General features: G+C 40.3%; 1 protein-coding gene across 1 annotated transcript in view; it reads left to right on the top strand.

Annotated features, from left to right (window-relative positions):
• The window catches only part of TMEM135 (transmembrane protein 135), an 898,466-nt gene that overhangs the window by 336,811 nt on the left and 535,085 nt on the right, over nucleotides 1-26,570 (top strand). The window contains exon 4 of the mRNA XM_053708634.1: nucleotides 4,497-4,530. Within this exon, the coding sequence (XP_053564609.1) occupies nucleotides 4,497-4,530 (34 nt within the window). The remainder of the gene's footprint in view (nucleotides 1-4,496; nucleotides 4,531-26,570) is intronic.

Below are 26,570 nucleotides of genomic sequence, written 5' to 3'. Positions count from 1 at the left end.
CAGGGTAGTGGCGCATCCGACAAAATAATTGTTAAAGGCATTTGCTTAAGGGGAGTTGCAGGGTTTGGTTGTCCACATTGACAGTGGAGGGTTGGGAGTGGATTGGTAGAGTTTGTAAGTTATTTATGAGTTTCCAAAACTTTCTAGGGTTTGAAATGTTATTGTTCAGATTTTCACAGAAATATTGGGCCTTGGCCAATTTTGTTTGTTTAGTGCATATATTTTGCCATTGTCTATATACACAGTGATCGTTCATAGAGCCAGCATGCTTGAACTTTGACCACAATGAATCCCGAAACTGGTACATTTGAATGAGGTCAGGTGTGATCCAATTCAAGTGTGCTCCTTTTACTCTCACCTTACACAGCGGGGCATGTAATTTCCAAACTTGTAGGAGTTCGGACTGAAAGAATTCAACTGCAGAGTCAAGATCTGGGATTAGGTTTAATCTGTGTCAGGGGAGGTTTTTGATGTCATTTAGAAATGATTGAAGATTACATTTTTTGAAGGACCTGGTGATTTTAACCTTGGGAGAGGTTTTAGTTGCCTTTATTTTACACACACAGTACACTAAGCAGTGGTCACTGCAATTGTTAGGGAGAACACCTGCCTCCTGGATTCAGTCGGGAGAGGTGGAGAGAATCCAATCGAGCACGGTGTGATTATGGCTTTTGATGTTTATGCGAGTTGGGGAGGAGATTAATTGCGTTAGCTGCAAAGACTTAAACACAGAGCCACAACTATTATTTTTTGGATTCAGCCAATCAATATTAAAATCTCCAAAAACCAGAACTTCACTTTTTGGGTTTTGAGCTGTGGTTTCACTAAGGAGATGTGCTATGTCAGAAAGGGAATGCACAGTGGAGCTAGGTGGGTGGTAGATTCCTGCAACAATGATTGATTTACTGCACGGGATCTCAATTGTGCCAGAAAGGAAATCAAAGGTGGCAGGAGAGCTAGATTTTTGTAAGGGGGTGTACTTTGTGGAATTGTCAACATAAATTACAATGCCGCCTCCTCTCTTTGCTCTGTCATTTCTATGGCATGAATACCCATGTAGTGCAATGGAAGAGTCGGGTATTTTTGCGGTTAGCCACAATTCAGAGATCACAATGATTTTGGGCTTGTATTGTAAACACCAAGCTTGTAGTGCATCGATTTTTGGTAGTAAGCTGCGGATATTACAATACACAAAGGAGATTCCTTTTTTAGCTGGAAGGCTAGGAATGGAATTTGTTGGGGGACCAGGGTTAGACTCTACATCATTTGCAAGGGCTAGTAACATAAGGAATAGGAATTTGGACATAGTTTTATGTTTTGCCATATAGTGAATGGGATACTTTATAGTTTTGTGAGGTGGGGGTAGGAGGGTTATTTTTTATAACTCTCCACCAGCACTCAGCAGATAAGTTACAGCAACAGAGCAGGTCATGGTGTATGATAATTTGTTTTCCAGTTTGAGGTGTGTGCTTATGGCAGTAGTGATGTGAACGCAATTGGTGTGAGAAAAGGGTCAACACAAATAACAGTATGGTCATATTTGGATTCATGTTAGTGGTATGAGGTGTGTAGATGAAAATAAAACAAAAATAGTACAAAATTAAAAAGAAATAAAAGTATATACTATTGATGTGTGATATATAGCTATTTGTAAGGAGAGAGTGTAAGTATTCTAAAGGGTTAAGTGAATGAAAGGATGTGCTGATAGGTGTTTGCAGCTGTCGTTTTGGGAGAATGAAAGTTAAGTGTGAGACTATCTATAAATGAGGGAATTAGCTTTTCATGCTAAAAATAGTTTATCATTTTTAAAATGTTTTCTTTTGTATGAATGTTATAAAATTGTTATATTAGTATCCCTTTAAGCTTACTCAAACACTTTTACCATGTATTACAGTTTTTTTTTATACAACTGATTTTGCTGTATTCACAAAACACTTGTTGTGAAGGGCTTTTGGTGCAGGACCGTCATTTAGGCTGAGCTTCTATTATGTGAGGGACACTAATACTGTACGTTTGTCACCCTTAAAGGGACAGTAAAGTCATAATTAGACATTTATGATTTAGACAGGATATACAATTTTAAACAACTTTCCAATTTACGTCTATTATTTAATTTGCCTCCTTCTCTTGTTATCCTCCTTTGCTGAAAGGTTTATGTAGGACAGCTCAGGAGCAGCAAAGAACCCAGGTGGCTGTATATATATATATATATATATATATATATATATATATATATATATATATATATATATATATATATATATATATATATATAAATATTTATATATACAGAGTTGTTCTCATAAGTTTAAGTACCCTGGCAGAATTTATGATTTGTTGGCAAGTTTTCAGAGAATATGAATGATAACACAAAAACTTTTCTTTCTCTCATGGTTAGTGTTTAGCTGAAGCCATTTATTATCAATCAACTGTGTTTACTCTTTTTAAATCATAATGACAACAGAAACTACCCAAATGACCCTGATCAAAAGTTTACATACCCTGGTGATTTTGGCCTGATAACATGCACACAAGTTGACACAAAGGGGTTTGAATGGCTATTAAAGGTAACCATCCTCACCTGTGATCTGTTTGCTTGTAATTAGTGTGTGTGTATAAAAGGTCAATGAGTTTCTGGACTCCTGACAGACCCTTGCATCTTTCATCCAGTGCTGCACTGACGTTTCTGGATTCTGAGTCATGGGGAAAGCAAAAGAATTTTCTAAGGATCTGTGGGAAAAGGTAGTTGAACTGTATAAAACAGAAAAGGGATATAAAAAGATATCCAAGGAATTGAGAATGCCAATCAGCAGTGGAAAATGAGGGGTTCTGTTGAAACCAAACCATGGTCAGGTAGACCAACTAAAATTTCAGCCACAACTGCCAGGAAAATTGTTCGGGATACAAAGAAAAACCCACAAATAACTTCAGGTGAAATACCGGACTCTCTGAAAACATGTGGTGTGGCTGTTTCAAGATGCACAATAAGGAGGCACTTGAAGGAAGATGGGCTGCATGGTTGAGTCGCCAGAAGAAAGCCATTACTATGCAAATGCCACAAAGTATCCTGCTTACAATATGCCAAACAGCACAGAGACAAGCCTCAAACCTTCTGGCACAAAGTAATTTGAAGTGATGAGACCAAAATTGAGCTTTTTGGCCACAACCATAAACACTACATTTGGAGAGGAGTCAAGAAGGCCTATGATGAAAGGTACACCATTCCTACTGTGAAACACGGAGGTGGATCGCTGATGTTTTGGGGATGTGTGAGCTACAAAGGCACAGGAAATTTGGTTAGAATTGATGGCAAGATGAATGCAGCATGTAATAAAAAAATACTGGAGGAAAATTTGCATTCATTAGCCCGGAAGCTGCGCATGGGACGTACTTGGACATTCCAACATGATGATCCTAAACACAAGGCCAAGTCGACCTGTCATTGGCTACAGCAGAATAAAGTAAAGTTTCTGGAGTGGCCATCTCAGTCTCCTGACCTCAATATCATTGAGCCACTCTGGGGAGATCTCAAACGTGCAGTTCATGCAAGACAGCCCGAGAATTTACAGGAACTGTAGGCTTTTTGCCAGGAAGAATAGGCAGCTTTACCATCTGAGAATATAAAGAGCCTCATCCACAAATACCACAAAAGACTTCAAGCTGTCATTGATGTTAAATGGGACAATATACGGTATTAAGAACTGGGGTATGTAAACTTTTGATCAGGGTCATTTGGGTAGTTTCTGTTGTCATTATGAATTAAAAAGAGTAAACACAGTTGATTGATAATAAATGGCTTCAGCCAAACAATAACCGTGAGTGAAAGAAAAGTTTTTGTGTTATCATTCATATTCTCTGAAAAATGGCCAAGAAATCATAAATTCTGCCAGGGTATGTAAATTTATGAGCACAACTGTGTGTGTGTATATGTATATATATATATACATACCAACTGTCATTGGTTGGCTCACCCATATGTTTATTTAGAAACCAGTAGTGCATTGCTGCTCCTTCAACAAATTATACAAATAGAATTAAGAAAATTAGATAATAGAAGTAAACTAGAAAGAAGTTTAAAATGGTATGTTCTGCCTAAATAATAAAAGAAAATGTTTGGTTTTCATGTCAATTTAATGTGCTCCCAATGATCCATTTGAATGGGTGTGTTATTGATAAAAATTGTTTGTGGTTTAAATATAAAAATAAACCTAACGGAGAAATGACCCATACATATATTACTTTGCAGTTGGTATAAAAAGTCATTGGGAATACATTTAGGGAAACAAATTGCACAGTGTAATGTTCCTTTAAGTGAGTATTGAAGTTAGGAATTTCATTCCTTTTTATTCTTTTCAATAAGAGCTAAATTTCTGGCATTGACATAATTTTTCTCATTCAATATTCTAATAGTAAAACTTTAGTAATGAATTTTCCATTCACGCTTTGAAGTACCTCAGATTGTTCTCATTAATGTGTCTTTTTTTTTTTTCTTACAGGAGAGGCTTGCTGACAATATACATGGCCAATCAAGTAAGTAACAGCCGCTGTTATGACAATGTACCTTCTGGCATTTCTTTTGCATATACTGCGCTACTATTGAACATTATAAAATCGTTTTCATTCAGGGAACAAAATGTCCAAAAAGTACAATACAAGTTGCACACACCATACTCATTAAGTGCTGTTTTACGTAAATAGTTGTGAAATGGATTCATTAATTAATGAGCAAAAATAGTTTAAGATTCACTGTACATTTTGTTTTTCTTTATGTTCATTTATCTAAAGCAAATATAGGGCTCAATTACGAGTGGTGCACTAACTGTTGCGCGGGAGTGATAAGGGGTATATCACAGCTCTTTGCACACATCGAAAATACTGCACGTATTACAAATTGAAAGTTAAAGTGTTTGTTTGAACGCAATTAAATTAACGCCACGTCAAGTTAGCGTGCCTCCAGAACTCTGGTTAACTGTTACACTTGACTAAAAAGTTGCACAAAACACATCAAAAATGCATTTAAATTACTGTTACACTCATAATAACACTGTCTAATAAAATGTATTAAAAAAGTTATTTGTGTGTATATATGTATTTATCTATTTAAATTAATTTACAGACATGTATACACATAAATACATATGTATACATATATAGACTAGCCATATATATATATATATATATATATATGTGTGTGTGTGTGTGTGTGGGTGTGTGTGCATTAGAGCCTTTCGCAGTCAAGTAGCTGAAAACATGAAAAATCATATTTATGAAATATTCATATTTAATAAAGGTTTTAACTATGTATTTACTGTAAATATTTCACATTTCAATGTTCTTCACATAGGGGAATATGTTCTAAGTGTTTTAAAATAGTTATTCCTATATACATCTGTATTTATCTATACCTATATACTTATTTTATAAAAAAATATCATATGTATATAGAACTGGGATGTGAAATATTTATATTTCATATCGGGCTTGGTTAAACGTGATCTGGTTTGTGCGCGAATAAAAGTGTTACGGCTAGATTTAGAGTTTTACGTTAGAAGGGGTGCGTTAGCTACGCGTGCTTTTTCCCCCCACACCTTTTAAACAACGCTGGTATTTAGAGTTCACAGAATGGCTGCGTTAGGCTCCAAAAAGGGAACGTAGAGCATAATTTACCGCCACTGCAACTCTCAATACCAGCGGTGCTTACGGACGCGGCCAGCTTCAAAAACGTGCTCGTGCACGATTCCCCCATAGGAAACAATGGGGCAGTTTGAGCTGAAAAAAAACCTAACACCTGCAAAAAAGCAGCGTTCAGCTCCTAACGCAGCCCCATTGTTTCCTATGGGGAAACACTTCCTAAGTCTGCACCTAACACCCTAACATGAACCCCGAGTCTAAACACCCCTAACCTTACACTTATTAACCCCTAATCTGCCGCCCCCGCTATCGCTGACCCCTGCCTTATATTATTAACGCCTAATCTGCCGCTCTGTACACCGCCACAACCTACATTATCCCTATGTACCCCTAATCTGCTGCCCCTAACACCGCCGACCCCTATATTATAATTATTAACCCCTAATCTGCCCCCCCAACGTCGCCGCCACCTACGTACAATTATTAACCCCTAATTCAAGTTCAATCCGATTGGCTGATTGGATGAGCCAATCAGATTGAACTTGAATCTGATTGGCTGATTCCATCAGCCAATCAGAATTTTCCTACCTTAATTTTGATTGGCTGATAGAATCCTATCAGCCAATCGGAATTCGAGGGACGCCATCTTGGATGACGTCCCTTAAAGGAACCGTCATTCATCGAGAAGTCGTCGGCCAGGATGGATGTTCCACGTCAGCGGGATGAAGCTGGATCCGGAAGAAAGAAGATTGAAGATGCCGCTTGATAGAAGACTTCAGCCCGATGATGGACCTCTTCAGTCGGATGATGGATGTCTTCAGCGCCCGCTTGGATCAATACTTCAGCTTTTCTATTTTTATTTTAGAATAGGGTAGGGCATTTTTTTATTTTGGGGGGCTTTGTTATTTTATTAGGGGGCTTAGAGTAGGTGTAATTAGCTTAAAATTGTTGTAATATTTTTCTAATGTTTGTAAATTATTTTTTTATTTTTTGTACTTTAGTTAGTTTATTTTATTGTATTTATTTGTAGGTATTTTATGTAATTAATTTATTGATAGTGTAGTGTTAGTTTTAATTGTAACTTAGGTTAGGATTTATTTTACAGGTAATTTTGTAATTATTTTAACTAGATAGCTATTAAATAGTTATTAACTATTTAATAGCTATTTTACCTGGTTAAAATAAATACAAAGTTGCCTGTAAAATAAATATAAACCCTAAAATAGCTACAATGTAACTATTCGTTATATTGTAGCTATATTAGGGTTTATTTTACAGGTAAGTATTTAGCTTTAAATATGAATAATTTATTTAATAAGAAATAATTTATTTAGTTAGATATAAATTATATTTAATTTAGGGGGGTGTTAGTGTTAGGGTTAGACTTAGCTTTAGGGGTTAATAAATTTATTAGAGTAGCGGTGAGGTCCGGTCGGCAGATTAGGGGTTAATACTTGAAGTTAGGTGTCGGCGATGTTAGGGAGGGCAGATTAGGGGTTAATAATATTTATTATAGGGTTATTGAGGCGGGAGTAAGGCGGATTAGGGGTTAATAACTTTATTATAGTAGTGGTGAGGTCCGGTCGGCAGATTAGGGGTTAATAATTGTAAGTAGGTGGCGGCGACGTTGGGGGCGGCAGATTAGGGGTTAATAAATATAATATAGGGGTTGGCGGTGTTAGGGGCAGCAGATTAGGGGTACAAAGGGATAATGTAGGTATCGGCGGTGTGCGGTCGGCAGATTAGGGGTTAAAATTTTTTAATAGAGTGGCGGCGATGTGGGGGGACCTCGGTTTAGGGGTACATAGGTAGTTTATGGGTGTTAGTGTACTTTAGAGCACAGTAGTTTAGAGCTTTATGAACCGGCGTTAGCCCAAAAAGCTCTTAACTCCTGGCTTTTTTCTGCGGCTGGAGTTTTGTCGTTAGAGTTCTAACTCTCACTCCAGCCAAGACTCTAAATACCGGCGTTAGAAAGATCCCATTGAAAAGATAGGATACGCAATTGACGTAAGGGGATCTGCGGTATGGAAAAGTCACGGCTGGAAAGTGAGCGTTAGACCCTTACCTACACGGCTCTAAATACCAGCGGTAGCCCAAAACCAGCGTTAGGAGCCCCTGACGCTGGTTTTGACGGCTAACGCAAAACTCTAAATCTAGCTGTTAGTATTTTTTTACCACTTTTAACGCTCTGTTGAAGTCTATGGAGGAAAACGTTAATGTGATCGCAATATTCTAATCTCCACTTTTTACTTTCAACTCATAGTATGAGCGCAACCTGACGCATGCAAAAACATAATTTATGCTTACCAGATAAATTCCTTTCCTTCCTGGCAGAGAGAGTCCACAACTTCATTCCTTACTGTTGGAAAAACTATACCCAAGCTCTAGAGCAGTGATTTGCAACCTTTTTTTTGCCGTGGCACACTTTTTTACATTAAAAAATCCCGTGGCACACCACCATCCCAAAATTTTACAAAATCACACATTGTAGCCTAATACAGGATATATATACAATATATATATATATATATATATATATATATATATATATATATATATATATATACAGGAAGTGCAGAATTATTAGGCAAATTAGTATTTTGACCACATCATCCTCTTTATGCATGTTGTCTTACTCCAAGCTGTATAGGCTCGAAAGCCTACTACCAATTAAGCATATTAGGTGATGTGCATCTCTGTAATGAGAAGGGGTGTGGTCTAATGACTTGAAGGACTTGACAGGCTCAGAAAAGTCAAAAATAGTGAGATATCTTGCAGAGGGATGCAGCACTCTTAAAACTGCAAAGCTTCTGAAGCGTGATCATTGAACAATCAAGCGTTTCATTCAAAATAGTCAACAGGGTCGCAAGAAGCGTGTGGAAAAACCAAGGCGCAAAATAACTGCCCATGAACTGAGAAAAGTCAAGCGTGCAGCTGCCAAGATGCCACTTGCCACCAGTTTGGCCATATTTCAGAGCTGCAACATCACTGGAGTGCCCAAAAGCACAAGGTGTGCAATACTCAGAGACATGGCCAAGGTAAGAAAGGCTAAAAGACGACCACCACTGAACAAGACACACAAGCTGAAACGTCAAGACTGGGCCAAGAAATATCTCAAGACTGATTTTTCTAAGGTTTTATGGACTGATGAAATGAGAGTGAGTCTTGATGGGCCAGATGGATGGGCCTGTGGCTGGATTGGTAAAGGGCAGAGAGCTCCAGTCCGACTCAGATGCCAGCAAGGTGGAGGTGGAGTACTGGTTTGGGCTGGTATCATCAAAGATGAGCTTGTGGGGCCTTTTCGGGTTGAGGATGGAGTCAAGCTCAACTCCCAGTCCTACTGCCAGTTTCTGGAAGACACCTTCTTCAAGCAGTGGTACAGGAAGAAGTCTGCATCCTTCAAGAAAAACATGATTTTCATGCAGGACAATGCTCCATCACACGCGTCCAAGTACTCCACAGCGTGGCTGGCAAGAAAGGGTATAAAAGAAGAAAATCTAATGACATGGCCTCCTTGTTCACCTGATCTGAACCCCATTGAGAACCTGTGGTCCATCATCAAATGTGAGATTTACAAGGAGGGAAAACAGTACACCTCTCTGAACAGTGTCTGGGAGGCTGTGGTTGCTGCTGCACGCAATGTTGATGGTGAACAGATCAAAACACTAACAGAATCCATGGATGGCAGGCTTTTGAGTGTCCTTGCAAAGAAAGGTGGCTATATTGGTCACTGATTTGTTTTTGTTTTGTTTTTGAATGTCAGAAATGTATATTTGTGAATGTTGAGATTTTATATTGGTTTCACTGGTAAAAATAAATAATTGAAATGGGTATATATTTGTTTTTTGTTAAGTTGCCTAATAATTATGCACAGTAATAGTCACCTGCACACACAGATATCCCCCTAAAATAGCTATAACTAAAAAGAAACTAAAAACTACTTCCAAAACTATTCAGCTTTGATATTAATGAGTTTTTTGGGTTCATTGAGAACATGGTTGTTGTTCAATAATAAAATTAATCCTCAAAAATACAACTTGCCTAATAATTCTGCACTCCCTGTATATATATATACTGTACTGTGCTGTCATGCCATGCCTCCTACAAACTATACATGACATATTGACATTCATTCACAAACAGTCATAATGATTGTCTGTGAATGAATGTCAATGTCATGGTTGTAAATGATGCCTGATGAGCCTGTCACATACCTCCCAATATTTCAAAATTTGAAAGAGGGACACCCCCGCACTGTTGTCAGTCTGCCGCGGCACACCTGAGGCTCTCTCACGGCACACTAGTGTGCCACAGCACACTGGTTGAAAAACACTGCTCTAGAAGATACTGAATGAATAACAGGAGGGAACAGACAAAAAGAGCGGCTGACCCTATTCTGAGGGCACCACAGCCTGCAAAACTTTTCTCCCGAAAGCTGCTTCAGCTGAAGCAAACACATCAAACTTGTAAAATCTAGAAAAAGTGTGTAAGTAAGACCAGGTAGCTGCCTTACAAATCTGATCCATTGAGGCTTCGTTCTTAAAAGCCCAAGAGGAAGCCACAGCTCTACTGGAATGAGCCCTTATCCCCTCAGAAAGCTGTCGTCCCGCTATCTCATAAGCTAAGCAGATGGCACTCCTCAACCACAAGGATAGAGAAGTCGTAGTAGCCTTCTGCCCCTTACGCTTCCCCGTATAGATGACAAACAAAGAGGAAAATTGTCTGAATTCCTTAGTAGCCTGAAGATAGAACTTCAAGGCACAAACAACTTTAACCTCATGCCAGGAAAAGTCACACTCTTCACACCAGTACAAGTAAGTCCTCCACACTTTATGATAAATACGACGAGTAACTGGCTTACGAGCTTGAACCAGAGTGTCAATAAACCCTCTCTTGGCTAAGACTAAGCGTTCAATCTCCATGCAGTCAGCCTCAGATAATCTAGATTTTGATGAACGAAGGGACCCTGTATCAGCAGATCTCAGCGACAAGGTAACCTCTATTGAGGAGATGAGGACATCACCACCAGATCCGCAAACCATGTCCTTCGCGACCACGATGGAACAATCAGAATCACAGATGCTCGCTCCTGCTTGATGCGAACCACCCCACATGGGAGAAGCAGTAATGGAGGAAAAAGATATATGAGTCTGAACTTCTATGGTACTGATAGGGCATCTATCAATTCCAACTGAGGATACCTCGACCCGTACCTGGGTAGCTTGGTATTGAGGCGGGATGCCATGAGATCTATCTCCGGCCTCCCCCACTTGCTGCATATCTCTGCAAACACCTTGGGATGAAGAGACCACTCCCCTGGGTTAAAGGTTTGCCTGCTGAGGAAGTCCGCTTCCCAGTTGTCCACACCTGGAATGTGGATTGCTGACAGCATACATTTGTCACTCTAGTATCTGAGATACTTCTCTGATCGCCAAGGAACTTCTTGTTTCCCCTTGATGGTTAATATAGGCAACCAAGGTTATATTGTTTGATTGGAATATGATAAACTGGGAGGAACCCAGAAGGGTCCAAGCCTTCAAGGCATTGAAGAATTTATTGATTGGAATTGAGGATTCCTACTGAGTCCACAGACCTTGTGCCTTCTTGTCACCCCAAACGGCTCCCCACTTGGAAAGGCTTGTGTCCATAGTCACAATCTCCAAGGACGGTATAAAAAAGCACATGCATTGGGACAGATTATCTGGACAGAGCCACCAGGAGAGTGAGTCTCTTCACAGGCTCTCCAACACAATCTGTTGAGACAGATCTGAATGGTCTCTGTTCCATTGTCTCAGCATGCATAGTTGTAATGGTCTGAGATGGACTCTGGCAAACAGAATGATGTCCATGCAGGACACCATGAGTCCGATTACCTCCATACACTGAGCCACTGAGGGGCTTGAGGAGGCCTGGAGGGCAAGACATACAGAAGTTAGCTTGCAACGTCTCTGATCTGTGAGGAATATTCTCATGGATAGGAAGTCTATTATAGTTCCCAGGAAATTCACCCTTGTACTTGGAGTAAGAGAACTCTTTTCCAAGTTTATCTTCCATCCATGTGATCGAAGAAGACTGAGAAGGGACTCCAAATGTTCTTCCACTAGACGAAAATATGGTGCCTGTACCAAGATATCTTCCAGGTAAGGTGCTACTGCAATACCTCGTGTTCTGGCAACGGCTAGAAGAGCCCCCAGAACCTTTGTAAATATCCTTGGAGCAGTAGCTAGGCCAAACAGAAGAGCTATGAACTGGAAGTGCTGGTCCAGAAAAGCAAACCTCAGGAACTGAAAATGTTCCCTGTAAATCGGAATGTGAATGTATGCATCCTTCAGGTCTATTGTGGTCATAAACTGTCCTTCCTGAAGGATTGACTGTATTGTCTCCATCTTGAAAGAGGGAACGCTCAGAAACTTGTTTAGGCACTTTAGGTCCAGAATTGTTCGAAAATGTTCCTCCTTCTTTGGAACCACGAAAAGGTTTGAATAAAACCCCAAACATCTTTCTGCGTAGTTACTGGGACAATTACTCCTAGAGTGGAGAGATCCCGTATGCAACCTAAGAAGCCCTCTGTTCTGGTCTTGTCGAAAGACTGTAGAGTAGGAATCTGCCCCTGGGCGGATGAGACTTGAATCCTATCCTGTATCCTTAAGATACAACCTCCAGGACCCAAGGATCCTGTACATCCTGGAACCAAGCGTCTGAAAAAAGAGACAGTTTGCCTCCTACTCAATCTGATACAGGATCGGGGGCCACCCCTTCATACCAATTTGTTCTCGGCGGGCTTCTTAGTCTGTTTGGACTTATTCCAGGAGTGAGCAGGCTTCTAAGTACTCTTGGGCTGCTCAGACTTGGAAGAAGACTGCTGTCGTTGCGATTTGTCAACACGAAAGGAACGAAAATTAGACAGTTGCCATCCCTTAGGCCTCTACTTCTTATCTTGAGGTAGGAAGGCACCTTTCCTTCTGGTAACCGTAGAGATAATGGAGTCCAGCCCTGGACCGAATAAAATCTTCACCTTCAAGGGAAGAGAAAGGAGTCTGGATTTAGAAGTCATATCCGCAGACCAAGACTTTCTTCCAGAGAGCCCGGCGGGCTAGAACCGCAAAGCTAGCAGCATTTATGCGAATAATCTGCATATTCGTGTCACAGATGAAGAAGTTAGCAATTCTCAGTGCCTTAATTCTCTCCTAAATATCCTTGAGGGGAGTCACCACCTCAATGAGCTCCAAAAGAGTGTCGCACCAGTAGGTAGCTGCTCCAGCAACCGCGGCTACAGCTGCCATCGGTTGAAATAAAAACCCTTTATGTTGAAACATCTTCCTCAGAAAAGTTTCCATTTCTTTATCCATAGGCTCTCTAAAAGAAGAACTATCCTCCAGAGGGATAGTAGTATGCTTAGCCAGCATGGAAATAGCACCATCCACCTTTGGGATGGAGCCCCACAAATCTAATTGAGAGTCAGGGACCGGGAATCATTTTTTAAAAATAGACAAGGGGAAAAAAGAAGTTCCTACTCTTTCCCATTCGTTACTAATAATGTTCGCCATCTTAACTGGCACAGGAAGAGTCAAAGGGACTTTCTTATCTTCGTAAACCCTGTCTAATTTAGGGATCTTAGGCTCCTCAGGGAGTGTAGCCTCTTGAACCTCTAGAGTAGACAGAACCTCCTTTAATAAAAAACGCAGATGCTCAATTTTAAATCTAAAGGAGGGTTCCTCCGCTGAAGGTTTAGAAACTGTAGTCTCCGACTCAGAAAATGTATTCTCTGGAGCTACAGAGGTTAACTCATCCTCAGATAGCTGAGATATAGTAGCTAAATCCAACAATTGTTTAGATGACTCTAGGTCAGGAGAACTATGTTTAACCTTTCTCTTGCGTTTGTTAGAGTGAGGCACTCAGAGCCGCAGACACCGCCGATTATAACTGCACGGTAAAGTCAGCTGGAAAAAAGTGTGTAGCAGCAAGCAGTGAAACTCGTCAACACTAATTGCTCAGGAGCTGTTAGCGACAGTCTGGATGGGTTCGCAGAAAAACTTTCCCTGCATCTCCAGACTCTAACTTTCATCAATACTCTCATTTAGAGGTTGACATGATTACTTAAAACTCCAGTCCTTTCTCGAAGGGAACATACCCATACAGGACTATCCATATCTTCCGACACTTCTTTGCCACCTCCTATAGTGACAAAAGTCAAAGAATGATTGGGGGATAGGGGAAGTGGGATGGATATTTAAGCCTTTGGGGCATATTTATCGAGCTCGCCAGAGACAGCAGTTATGAAGCAGCGGTCACAAAGACCGCTGCTCCATAACCTGTCCGCCTGCTCTGAGTGTATTGCTCGCCGTATTGCGAGTGTATTGCTCGCCATATTCAGCGAAGTCTGGCGGACCTGATCCGCACTGCCGGATCAGGTCGGCCAGACTTTGATAAATATGCCCCTTTGGCTGGGGTGTCTTTGCCTCCTCCTGGTGGCCAGGTGTTGTATTTCCCAACAGTAAGGAATGAAGTTGTGGACTCTCCCTGCCTTATGGAAGGAAAAGCCTCCGTCTAGCAAAGTTAAGGAGCTAGCGGGAGCATTAATTTGTGATCCACTCGTAATCTAGAACATAGTTTGCAACTGTTTACAAGTATGTGCTTATTTCTGCTAAACCTCATTCCTAGGTTACTGCTGCTTCCTCAGTTTCTCTCCCCCCCCCCCCCCCCACATTGGGTTAATGTACTTATGAAACCCTTCATGGTGTTGATCTAAAAAACCTTCTTTAAAGGGACACTCAAGTCAAAATTAAACTTTTATTATTCAGATACAGCACACATTTAAAAAACTTTCCAGTTCACTTCCATTATCTAAATGTGCACAGTCTTTTTTTATTCACACTTTCTGAGGCACCAGCACCTACTGAACATGTGCAAGATTCACAGAATATACGTATATGTATTTTGTGATTGGCTGACGGCTGTCACATCATGCAGAGGGAGGGAAGATAGAACTAATTTTAAAATTAGAAATACATCTACTCTAACTCAAGTGAAACTCAAAGTGAGTGCTTTAACATTGTCTTTTTATTATGCATTTACAGATTATGATTTTCCACTGTGTTTAGTGGTCATTTAACACATATGGAAGAGCAATATTTAAATAATGTTTTTTTTTTTTTTTTGTTTTCATTTTACTTTGATGCTGAAGCTAACAGAAAGTGCATATTTGGGAATTGGCAAAAATTGCTTTGTGGGATAGAAGCTCATTGGCTGATAGGCAAAACCTGACAGTTCTACGAATGGCCCCTGATGCCCCTGTTTCCATGCAAGCCTTCAGGCTCGCCAGAAACAGCAGTTATGAAGCAGTGGACTTAAAGGGACACTAAACCCCAAATATTTCTTTCATGATTCAGGTAGAGAATACAATTTTAAACAAGATTCCAATTTACTTATGTTATGTAATTTGGTTAATTCTTTAGATATCCTTTGTTGAAGAAATAACAATGCATATGGGTGAGCCAATCACACGAGACATCTATGTGCAGCCACCAATCAGCAGCTACTGAGCCTATCTAGATATGCTTTTCAGCAAAGGATATCAAGAGAACAAAGCAAATTAGATAATAGAAGTAAATTAGAAAGTTGTTTAAAATCACATGCTCTTTCTAAATCATGAAAGAAAAAAATTGGGTTTCAAGTCCCTTTAAGACCGCTGCTCCTTAACTGGTCCATCTGCTCTAAGGCTGCAGACATCAATCCGCCCAATCTCATACGATCGTGCTGATTGACACCCCCTGCTAGCGGCCAATCTGCAGGGAGCAGCATTGCACAAGCAGTTCACAAGAACTGCTTGTGCAATGATAAATGTCTGTCGGACATGATCCGCTGAGCGGATCATGTCAGACAGACCGATGATAAATCGACCCCTAAGTGAGCCTTTTAAATTGGATCTTATGTGGATATTTTTTTAAAGGCTATGATTACAGTATAAGCCGAAGTACATAAGCTAAGCTATCACTTATGATGCATTTACAGATTTTATGTTCTCAATTTAATATTTGAAACAATAAAAGTGAAGTTTTATTTTAGTGCGGTTCATATTAGATTTTACTTTATTGATCTTCTCTGGCCCCACACAATACTGAGAGGTATGAGAGGTCCCATAATTCTATCTGTTATTAAAATAAATGGTATTGTGTCCTTCCAGGTGATTAACACATTCAGCGACAAATACATCACAGCACTGAATCTATATAGGGGGTCTGTATAGTTTTAAATGTAACAAGGGGGCATCTCATTTAGAGCAAACTTGAAAAATGATTAAACCCTGGAAAAGGTCACAGTTACTGATGCTTTTAAAAAATAAAAACTTCAGTTCAACATGAAAATGCATTAATTTGCCACAGTGCCTTCACCTCTGAGTACTACATCTCTTTGCCAAATAAGCTATCTTTGAAAACCATTTTCAAAACAGACTAGTTTGTCCTTAAAGAGAAGTAAATACCTTATAATGACAGTATTTCTCCAACATTGGTGTGTCCGGTCCACGGCGTCATCCATAACTTGTGGGAATATTCTCTTCCCCAACAGGAAATGGCAAAGAGCACAGCAAAAGCTGTCCATATAGTCCCTCCTAGGCTCCGCCCACCCCAGTCATTCTCTTTGCCGCTGAACAAGCAGCATCTCCACGGAGATGGTGAAGATTATGTGGTGATTAGTTGTAGTTTTTTATTCTACTATCAAGAGTTTGTTATTTTAAAATAGTGCTGGTATGTACTATTTACTCTGAAACAGAAAAAGATGAAGAGTTCTGTTTGTGAGAGGAATATGATTTTAGCAGCAGTAACTAAAACCGTTTGCTGTTTCCACATAGGACTGTTGAGATGAGATAACTTCAGTTGGGGGAAACAGTTGGCAGACTTTTCTGCTTAAGGTATGACTAGCCATATTTCTAACAAGACTGTGTAATGCTGGAAGGCTGTCATTTCCCCTCATGGGGACCGGTAAGCCATTTTCTTAGTCTCAAACAGAATAAAGGGCTTAATATGGCCTATAAAACTGGTAGACACTTTTATGGGCTAGATCGATTGCTTTATTTGGGCATTTTATACAGCTTTATGTTGAAATTCACAATTTATAAACTTTGGGAAACATTTTTTTTTTTTACGTCAGGCACTGGTTTAGACACCTTCCCAGTCAGGAAGGGCCTTCTCTGTAGTAGGCAGAGCCTCATTTTCGCGCCATTACTGCGCAGTTACTTTTGAGAGCAGGACATGCAGCTGCATGTGTGTGGGTCTGAAAGTAGTTGAAAGGGTTCCTAGAAGGCTTCATTTGGTATCGTTTACCCCCCTGGGTTTGGTAAAGTCGCAGCAAAGGCTGTAGCTGGGACTGTAGAGGGGTTAAAACTGTAACCGGCTCCGTAAGGGTTAAAGGTCTGAAATTTGGGGTGCAATGCTTTGAATGCTTTAAGACACTGTGGTGAAAATTTGGTTAAATTTGAACAACTCCTTCATTGTTTTTCACATATTCAGTAATAAAGTGTGCCCTGTTTAAAATTTAAAGAGACAGTAACGGTTTTGTTTTAAAACGGTTTTTGTACTTTATTGACAAGTTTAAGCCTGTTTAACATGTCTGTGCCTTCAGATAAACTATGTTCTGTATGTATGGAAGCCAATGTGTCTCCCCCTTCAAAATTGTGTGATAATTGTGCCATAGCGTCCAAACAAAGTAAGGACAGTACTGCCACAGATAATAAAGTTGCCCAAGATGATTCATCAGATGAAGGGAGTAGACATAGTTCTACATCATCTCCTTCTGTGTCTACACCAGTTTTTCCCACGCAGGAGACCCCTAGTACTTCTAGCGCGCCAATGCTTGTTACTATGCAACACTACGGCAGTAATGGATAACTCCATAGCAAATATTTTATCCAAAATGCCAGCATTTCAGAGAAAGCGCGATTGCTCTGTTTTAAACACTGTAGAGCAGGAGGGCGCTGATGATAATTGCTCTGTCATACCCTCACACCAATCTGAAGTGGCCATGAGGGAGGTTTTGTCAGATGGGGAAATTTCTGATTCAGGTAGAATTTCTCAACAGGCAGAACCTGATGTTGTGACATTTAAATTTAAATTAGAGCATCTCCGCGCACTGCTTAAGGAGGTGCTATCTACTCTGGATGATTGTGACAACCTGGTCATTCCAGAAAAATTGTGCAAGATGGACAAGTTCCTAGAGGTTCCGGTGCACCCCGACGCTATTCCTATACCCAAGCGGGTGGCGGACATAGTGAATAAGGAGTGGGAGAAGCCCGGCATACCTTTTGTCCCCCCTCCTATATTTAAGAAATTATTTCCTATGGTTGACCCCAGAAAGGACTTATGGCAGACAGTCCCTAAGGTCGAGGGGGCAGTTTCTACACTAGCCAAGCGCACTACTATTCCTATCAAGGATAATTGCGCTTTCAAAGATCCTATGGATAAAAAATTGGAGGGTTTGCTTGAAAAGATTTTTGTACAGCAAGGTTACCTCCTGCAACCTATTTTGTGCATTATTCCTGTCACTACAGCAGCGTGGTTCTGGTTCGAGGAACTAGAAAAGTCGCTCAGTAGAGAGACTCCGTATGAGGAGGTTATGGACAGAATTCACGCACTTAAGTTAGCTAATTCCTTTATTTTAGATGCCGCTTTGCAGTTAGCAAGATTAGCGGCGAAAAATTCAGGGTTTGCAATTGTGGCGCGCAGAGCGCTCTGGCTAAAGTCTTGGTCAGCGGATGTATCTTCCAAGACAAAATTGCTTAATATCCCTTTCAAGGGTAAAACCCTTTTTGGGCCAGAATTGAAAGAGATTATCTCAGACATCACTGGGGGTAAGGGCCACGCCCTTCCACAAGATAGGCCTTTCAAGGCCAAGAATAAGTCTAATTTTCGTTCCTTTCGCAATTTCAGGAACGGACCGGCCTCCAACTCTGCAGCCTCTAGACAAGAGGGTAATGCTTCACAAACCAAACCAGCTTGGAAACCGATGCAAGGCTGGAACAAGGGTAAGCAGGCCAAGAAGCCTGCTGCTGCTACCAAAACAGCATGAAGGAGTAGCCCCCGATCCAGGACCGGATCTAGTAGGGGGCAGACTCTCTCTCTTTGCTCAGGCTTGGGCAAGAGATGTTCAGGACCCCTGGGCACTAGAAATAGTTTCTCAGGGTTATCTTCTGGAATTCAAGGAACTACCCCCAAGGGGAAGGTTCCACATGTCTCACTTATCTTCAAACCAAATAAAGAGACAGGCATTCTTACATTGTGTAGAAGACCTGTTAAAAATGGGAGTGATACACCCAGTTCCAACCGTGGAACAAGGAATGGGTTTTTACTCAAATCTGTTTGTAGTTCCCAAAAAAGAGGGAACTTTCAGACCAATTCTGGATTTAAAGATCCTAAACAAATTTCTCAGAGTGCCATCGTTCAAAATGGAAACTATTCGAACGATTTTACCTACAATCCAGGAGGGTCAATTTATGACTACCGTGGATCTAAAGGATGCGTATCTACATATTCCTATCCACAAAGATCATCATCAGTTCCTAAGGTTCGCCTTTCTGGACAAACATTACCAGTTTGTGGCTCTCCCATTCGGGCTAGCCACTGCTCCAAGGATTTTCACAAAGGTACTCGGGTCCCTTCTAGCGGTTCAAAGACCAAGGGGCATTGCAGTGGCACCTTACTTGGACGACATTCTGATACAAGCGTCGTCTCTTTCAAAGGCAAAGGCTCACACAGACATCGTTCTGGCCTTTCTCAGATCTCACGGATGGAAAGTGAACATAGAAAAAAGTTCCCTGTCTCCGTCGACAAGAGTTCCTTTCTTGGGGACAATAATAGATTCTTTAGAAATGAAGATTTTCCTGACAGATGTCAGAAAGTCAAAACTTCTAAACGCTTGTCAAGTTCTTCACTCTGTTCCACGACCTTCCATAGCTCAGTGCATGGAAGTAGTAGGGTTGATGGTTGCAGCAATGGACATAGTTCCTTTTGCGCGAATTAATCTAAGACCATTACAACTGTGCATTCTGAAACAGTGGAATGGGGACTATACAGACTTGTCTCCAGTGATCCAAGTAGATCAAAGACCAGAGACTCACTCCGTTGGTGGCTAACCCAGGATCACCTGTCCCAGGGAATGAGCTTCCGCAAACCAGAGTGGGTCATCGTCACGACCGACGCCAGTCTAGTGGTCTGGGGCGCGGTCTGGGACTCCCTGAAAGCTCAGGGGCTATGGTCTCGGGAAGAGTCTCTTCTCCCGATAAACATTCTGGAACTGAGAGCGATATTCAATACTCTCAGGGCTTGGCCTCAACTAGCAAAGGCCAGATTCATAAGATTCCAATCAGACAACATGACGACTGTTGCTTACATCAACCATCAGGGGGGAACAAGGAGTTCCCTGGCGATGAGAGAAGTGACCAAAATCATAAAATTGGCGGAGGATCACTCCTGCCACCTATCTGCGATCCACATCCCAGGAGTGGAAAACTGGGAGGCGGATTATCTGAGTCGTCAGACATTCCATCCGGGGGAGTGGGAACTCCACCCGGAGATATTTGCCCAGTTGACTCAATTATGGGGCATTCCAGACATGGATCTGATGGCGTCTCGTCAGAACTTCAAGGTTCCTTGCTACGGGTTCAGATCCAGGGATCCCAAGGCGACTCTAGTGGATGCATTAGTAGCGCCTTGGACCTTCAACCTAGCTTATGTGTTTCCACCGTTTCCTCTCATTCCCAGGCTGGTAGCCAGGATCAAGCAGGAGAGGGCCTCGGTGATCTTGATAGCTCCTGCGTGGCCACGCAGGACTTGGTATGCAGACCTGGTGAATATGTCATCGGCTCCACCATGGAAGCTACCTTTGAGACAGGATCTTCTAGTACAAGGTCCATTCGAACATCCAAATCTAGTTTCCCTCCAGCTAACGGCTTGGAAGTTGAACGCTTGATTTTATCTAAGCGTGGGTTTTCGGATTCTGTAATAGATACTCTGGTACAAGCCAGAAAACCTGTAACTAGAAAAATTTACCATAAAATATGGAAAAGATATATCTGTTGGTGTGAATCCAAGGGATTCTCATGGAGTAAGATCAAAATTCCTAGGATCCTTTCCTTTCTACAAGAAGGTTTGGATAAGGGATTATCAGCGAGTTCTCTAAAGGGACAGATTTCTGCTTTATCTGTCTTGTTACACAAACGACTGGCAGCTGTGCCTGATGTTCAAGCTTTTGTTCAGGCTTTGGTCAGGATCAAGCCTGTTTACAGACCTTTGACTCCTCCCTGGAGTCTGAATTTAGTTCTTTCAGTTCTTCAAAGGGTTCTGTTTGAACCTCTACATTCCATAGATATCAAGATGTTATCTTGGAAAGTTCTGTTTTTGGTTGCTATTTCTTCTGCTAGAAGAGTTTCTGAGTTATCTGCTTTGCAGTGTAATCCGCCCTATCTGGTGTTCCATTCAGATAAGGTTGTTTTGCGTACTAAACCTGGTTTCCTTCCAAAGGTTGTTTCCAACAAGAATATTAACCAGGAAATAGTTGTGCCTTCTTTGTGTCCGAATCCAGTTTCAAAGAAGGAACGTTTGTTACACAATTTAGATGTAGTTCGTGCTTTAAAGTTCTATTTAGAAGCAACAAAGGATTTCAGACAAACGTCTTCTCTGTTTGTCGTTTATTCTGGCAAGAGGAGAGGTCAAAAAGCTACTGCTACCTCTCTTTCCTTTTGGCTAAAAAGCATCATCCGATTGGCTTACGAGACTGCCGGACGGCAGCCTCCTGAACGCATCACAGCTCACTCTACTAGGGCTGTGGCTTCCACATGGGCCTTCAAGAACGAGGCTTCTGTTGATCAGATATGTAAGGCAGCGACTTGGTCTTCCCTGCACACTTTTGCCAAATTCTACAAATTTGATACTTTTGCTTCTTCGGAAGCTATTTTTGGGAGAAAGGTTTTGCAAGCCGTGGTGCCTTCTGTTTAGGTAACCTGATTGGCTCCCTCCCTTCATCCGTGTCCTAAAGCTTTGGTATTGGTTCCCACAAGTTATGGATGACGCCGTGGACCGGACACACCAATGTTGGAGAAAACAGAATTTATGCTTACCTGACAAATTACTTTCTCCAACGGTGTGTCCGGTCCACGGCCCGCCCTGGTTTTTTAATCAGGTTTGATGAATTTCTTTCTTTAACTACAGTCACCACGGCACCTTATGGTTTCTCCTGTTTTTTCTCCTGTCCGTTGGTCGAATGACTGGGTGGGCGGAGCCTAGAAGGGACTATATGGACAGCTTTTGCTGTGCTCTTTGCCATTTCCTGTTGGGGAAGAGAATATTCCCACAAGTTATGGATGACGCCGTGGACCGGACACACCGTTGGAGAAAGTAATTTATCAGGTAAGCATAAATTCTGTTTTTTCTGCTGTCTTGCAATAAATTAACCTACTAGGTGAATGTGAAGAATTTGAATACAAACTCCACCTACCATTTTGGAGGATCCAATCAGGCCTTGTTATGGTAGATACAACTGGCCACTGTAATTTTGTTAGCAAAATTTAACCTTTTTCTCAGTTTTTCATCTGATAATCTGCGGAGAGTAATGATACATAGTTGTGTGGCAGGGTTAGCCTTGTGCATTCACAGTCCTCATAATTTGAAAACTGTTAATTTTTAAAGTTAAATTACAAAAAAGAGAGGTAAAGTAAATTATAAAAGTGTATTGCAAAGTTGTTTTACTACATGGTATTAAATATTTTATATTCTGGTTTATTGTCTTTATATTTCAGTCTGAGCTCTGATACATTTAAAAATAATAGTGATGATGATAACTGTTTTGAATCACATGCTCTTCACTCAGGAGAAATGATCTAAGACGTCTCGTCAGTACGACACAATCGCTCAAAGAATTTCAGAAACACCAATTTTACCTTGGGAGATGATTATCTCACTATGGGCCTGATGTTTAAAACCTCTCCGCTCAAGGTGAGATGATCTTAAATGATCCTCCAGCACTGCGAGATCCCTAGTGAAATTTTCAAAAGGCAGATTTTGCTTTACTTCTCCAAGGGGCATTCCCTGCATTTCTGTATGTGAAGGAGAGACAAGCCCAGTGCAATATAGCACTGCATGACATGAAAGTTCTGCTGCATTTACACTGTGTGCTTTGTATTTTATATCATTTTACACTTCAGATTAACTTTTATTAAATTTAAACTTTGCACTTTATATTTATTATTTTATTTTGTATACATCAGTTTATTTAGCTAGAGAGAGGGGGTATCAACGGCACTAATTAGCCTATAGTGGCTTAAATATCTCTAATTCCCTATTTGGCCCCAATTTGTCCCTAATATATATGGGAATAATTCCCCTATACAGATATGGACTGCTGAAGGTGCTGTGTAGTATTCAACATGTGAAACTAGGTAGAGGTAGGCTCTAACTCGACAGACTACATGTATAGCACTCTTGGGGGTTAATATAGGGTATAGTTCTAGATAGTATGAAAGACCTAGTTCCTTTAGGCAAAATAGAGTTACTGATGGTCTAGTGAGTTTGCGTGTTCCACGTTAAAACATAACTTTTATTGAGTCAAACTTAATATAGAGCACTGGAAATAAAATTTAAAAACACACTTAGATGCTAAAGACTCAGTGGTCGGCCTGTTCTGTATAAGTACTTATACAGAACAGGCCGACCACTGAGTCTTTAGCATCTAAGTGTGTTTTTAAACAGCAAAACCCCCACATTGCAATCTACCAAATGAAACTATTAACCCCTAACCCGCCATTCACCCACATCACAATTAACCTAATTAAACTATTAACCCCTAATCTGCCATTAATCCACAACGCAATTAACCTAATTAAATTACTAAGCCCCCTAACCTAACACCCCCTAAATTAACCCCAATTACTTAAATTTAAAAATACTAAGTTACAATTAAAATAAAAAACCTACATTACTTTAAAATAAAAAAAAACTAAGTTTAAATTAATCTAAAATTTCAAAAAATAAAAAATTCTAACATTACATAAAATAATAAACCAAATTATCAAAAATAAAAAAATAAACCTAATCCCTATAAAAATAAAAAGCCCCCCTCAAAATAAAAACACCCCCTAATCTAATACTAAACTACCAATAGCCCAAGGACCTTTTGTAGTGCATTGCCCTGCCTAAATTAAACTGCTCTTTTACCTTTAAAAAAAACTAAGTTCCCCTAAGTAAAACCATCAAAGCCACAAAATAAAAAAAAACATTTAAAAAAATCCTAAACTACCTATTGCCTTAAATGGGCATTTGTATGGGCATTGCCCTTAAACGGGCATTCAGCTCTTTTACTGTAGCTCTCATCCTATTGGCTGATTTGAATTTGAAGATTCAAATCAGCCAATAGGAATGCAAGGTACGCCATATTTAAATGCTTAAATATTTTTGGCTATTGGTAGTTTAGTATTAGATTAGGGGGTGTTTTTATTTTGGGGGGGTTTATTTTCATAGGGATTAGGTTTAATTTTTTTATTTTTGATAATTTGGTTTATTATTTTATGTCACGTTAGAATTTAAAAATTTTTGTAATTTCAGATTAATTTAAATTTAGTTTTTTTATTTTTAAAGTAATGTTAGGTTTTTTATTTTCATTTTAACTTAGTATGTTTAAATTTAGGTAATTGGGGTTAACTTAGGGGGTGTTAGGTTAGGGGGCATTGTAATTTAATTAGGTTAATTGCGTTGTGGGGATTTATTAGGTTAATTGTGATGTGGGTTAATAGCGGATTAGGGGGTTAATATTTTAATTAGGTTAATTGCGATGTGGGTGAATGGCGGGTTAGGGGTTAATATTTTGATTAGGTAGATTGCAATGTGGGGGTTTTGCTGTTTAGGGGTTAATACATTTATTAGGTAGTTTGTGATGTTGGGGTTGGCAGATTTAGGGGTTAATACTTTTATTATGAAGATTGCGATGTGGGTGAATGGCGAATTAGGGGTTAATAGTTAAATTAGGCATATTGCGATAGGGGTTAATATACTTTATTAGTTATTGTAATTGCAGTTGACAGGTAGATAGATATTGCTCATGCGTTAGGGGTTAGTTTATATTTTCAGGGAGTTACGGTGCTCACATTTTCAGCGTAAGGCTTGCTGTGTCTACCTATGTGTGGCGAGGGGAAAATGGAGTAAAATTTCTCCATTTTCGACGCATAAGTCCTTGCGCTGAATATGTGATACTAACTTGCGACACGGTTCTATGTTAGCTTATGGCAGTAAAATTAGCGGACGACAGGTGAAATATACGTGCCAAATTTATATGTGACACCGTATATGTAATAGCAAACCCAGACTAAACACTGGCGTCGCCGGCTTTTGTGGGTGACACTGTATATGTAATCTTGCCCATAATGGTTGAAAGCTTAGCTACAAATACTGTATATCACTCCTGAGTGACAACAGAATTTCTTTATGGTAGGTGCAGGTGCTGTTGTAAAAACTGGAAAAAAGAATCCCCATCCAAATAAACACACTGCTTCTCCTTAAATGAAGATAGAAACATGCATAAGTAATTTAATTAACGAAACAGTTAATGTAATCAGATTAAAGATAATTACTTTCTTGGCTGAATAATTTTTAAAGGGGAAATGTTTAAGTCATTGTTATTGCCATAGCAATAACTCATTTAAATAGCAGATTTTCCAATTGGAAGTCATGTGGGACTAGACATTGTCTTCCCTTGTAACAAATACAACCATAAAGCGATATCCTGACTGGCACATTCTGTGGCTTGACATGGCTAATTGGCTTTGGCATGTTGGCCCCAGGAAACCTCATCCATCAGTTTAGTGCAGGAAGTTTGGCAGAATTCAGGGAAAACATTCAGCACTTTGTTTCTTGCTGTTATGCAACACTGCTTTCCCATTTTAATCTCTAAGAAGTCAAGTCTCTTATGGGATAACTGACCCATCCCACAGCCTTGTTCTGTTAGTAGAACATTACTTATTTTGGGATTATTTTTTCAGTGTCAATCTCCAGTAAATAGTTCTGCTCCTTTGGGTTCTCTATTCCCACCAAAATTAAAAGTTATAGAAGACCAATATAGGGGCACATATTACTACACATTGCACTACAGACAGACTTTTATTAAAGGGACACTAAATTAAAAATTAAAGGGACACTGAACCCAAAGTTTTTCTTTCGTGATTCAGATAGAGTATGCAATTTTAAGCAACTTTCTAATTTACTCCTATTATTATTATTATTATTCTTTATTTGTAAAGCGCCAACAGATTCCGCAGCGCTGTCCATGGTTACAAGGATAACAGTACAATGGAGAAACAATACGATAAAAGACAACATTTTACAGACAAAAACAGGGAGAATTGAGGGCCCTATTCCCATGGGAACTATCTAGATGGGTAGGAGGATGGGAAACAGGAGGTGGGGACTGCAGAGGTGAGAATGATATTAGTGAGGAGATAGAGGGCAACTGTTAGTTAAGTGAAGTTAGTTTGTTAATAAGTCGGGTGATAAGCTTCCCTGAACAGAAAGGTCTTTAGGGAACGTTTAAAGGAGGAGAGGTTAGGGGCAAGTCTGACAGCTCGAGGAAGTGCGTTCCCAAGGGTTGGTGCCGCACGAGAGAAGTCCTGTAATCTAGCATGAGAGGAGGGGATGGTAAAGGACGCAAGAAGCAGGTCATTGTTGGATCTTAGGGGACGGGCAGGAGTATATTTGTTGATGAGTGAGGACAGGTAGGGTGGGGCAGCATTGGTGAGGGCTTTGTAGGTCAGGGTGAGAATTCTGAATTTAACTCTGTTGTGAATGGGGAGCCAGTGAAGGGACTCACAGAGAGGCACAGCAGAAACAGAGCGTCAAGAGAGGTGGATTAGCCTGGCAGATGCATTTAGGATCGATTGGAGGGGAGAGAGGCGGGAGAGAGGGAGG

Source organism: Bombina bombina, chromosome 3 (assembly GCF_027579735.1).
Source record: "Bombina bombina isolate aBomBom1 chromosome 3, aBomBom1.pri, whole genome shotgun sequence".
In the NCBI taxonomy this organism is placed as follows: Eukaryota; Metazoa; Chordata; class Amphibia; order Anura; family Bombinatoridae; genus Bombina; species Bombina bombina.
This window is presented reverse-complemented; position numbering and strand designations above follow the sequence as displayed.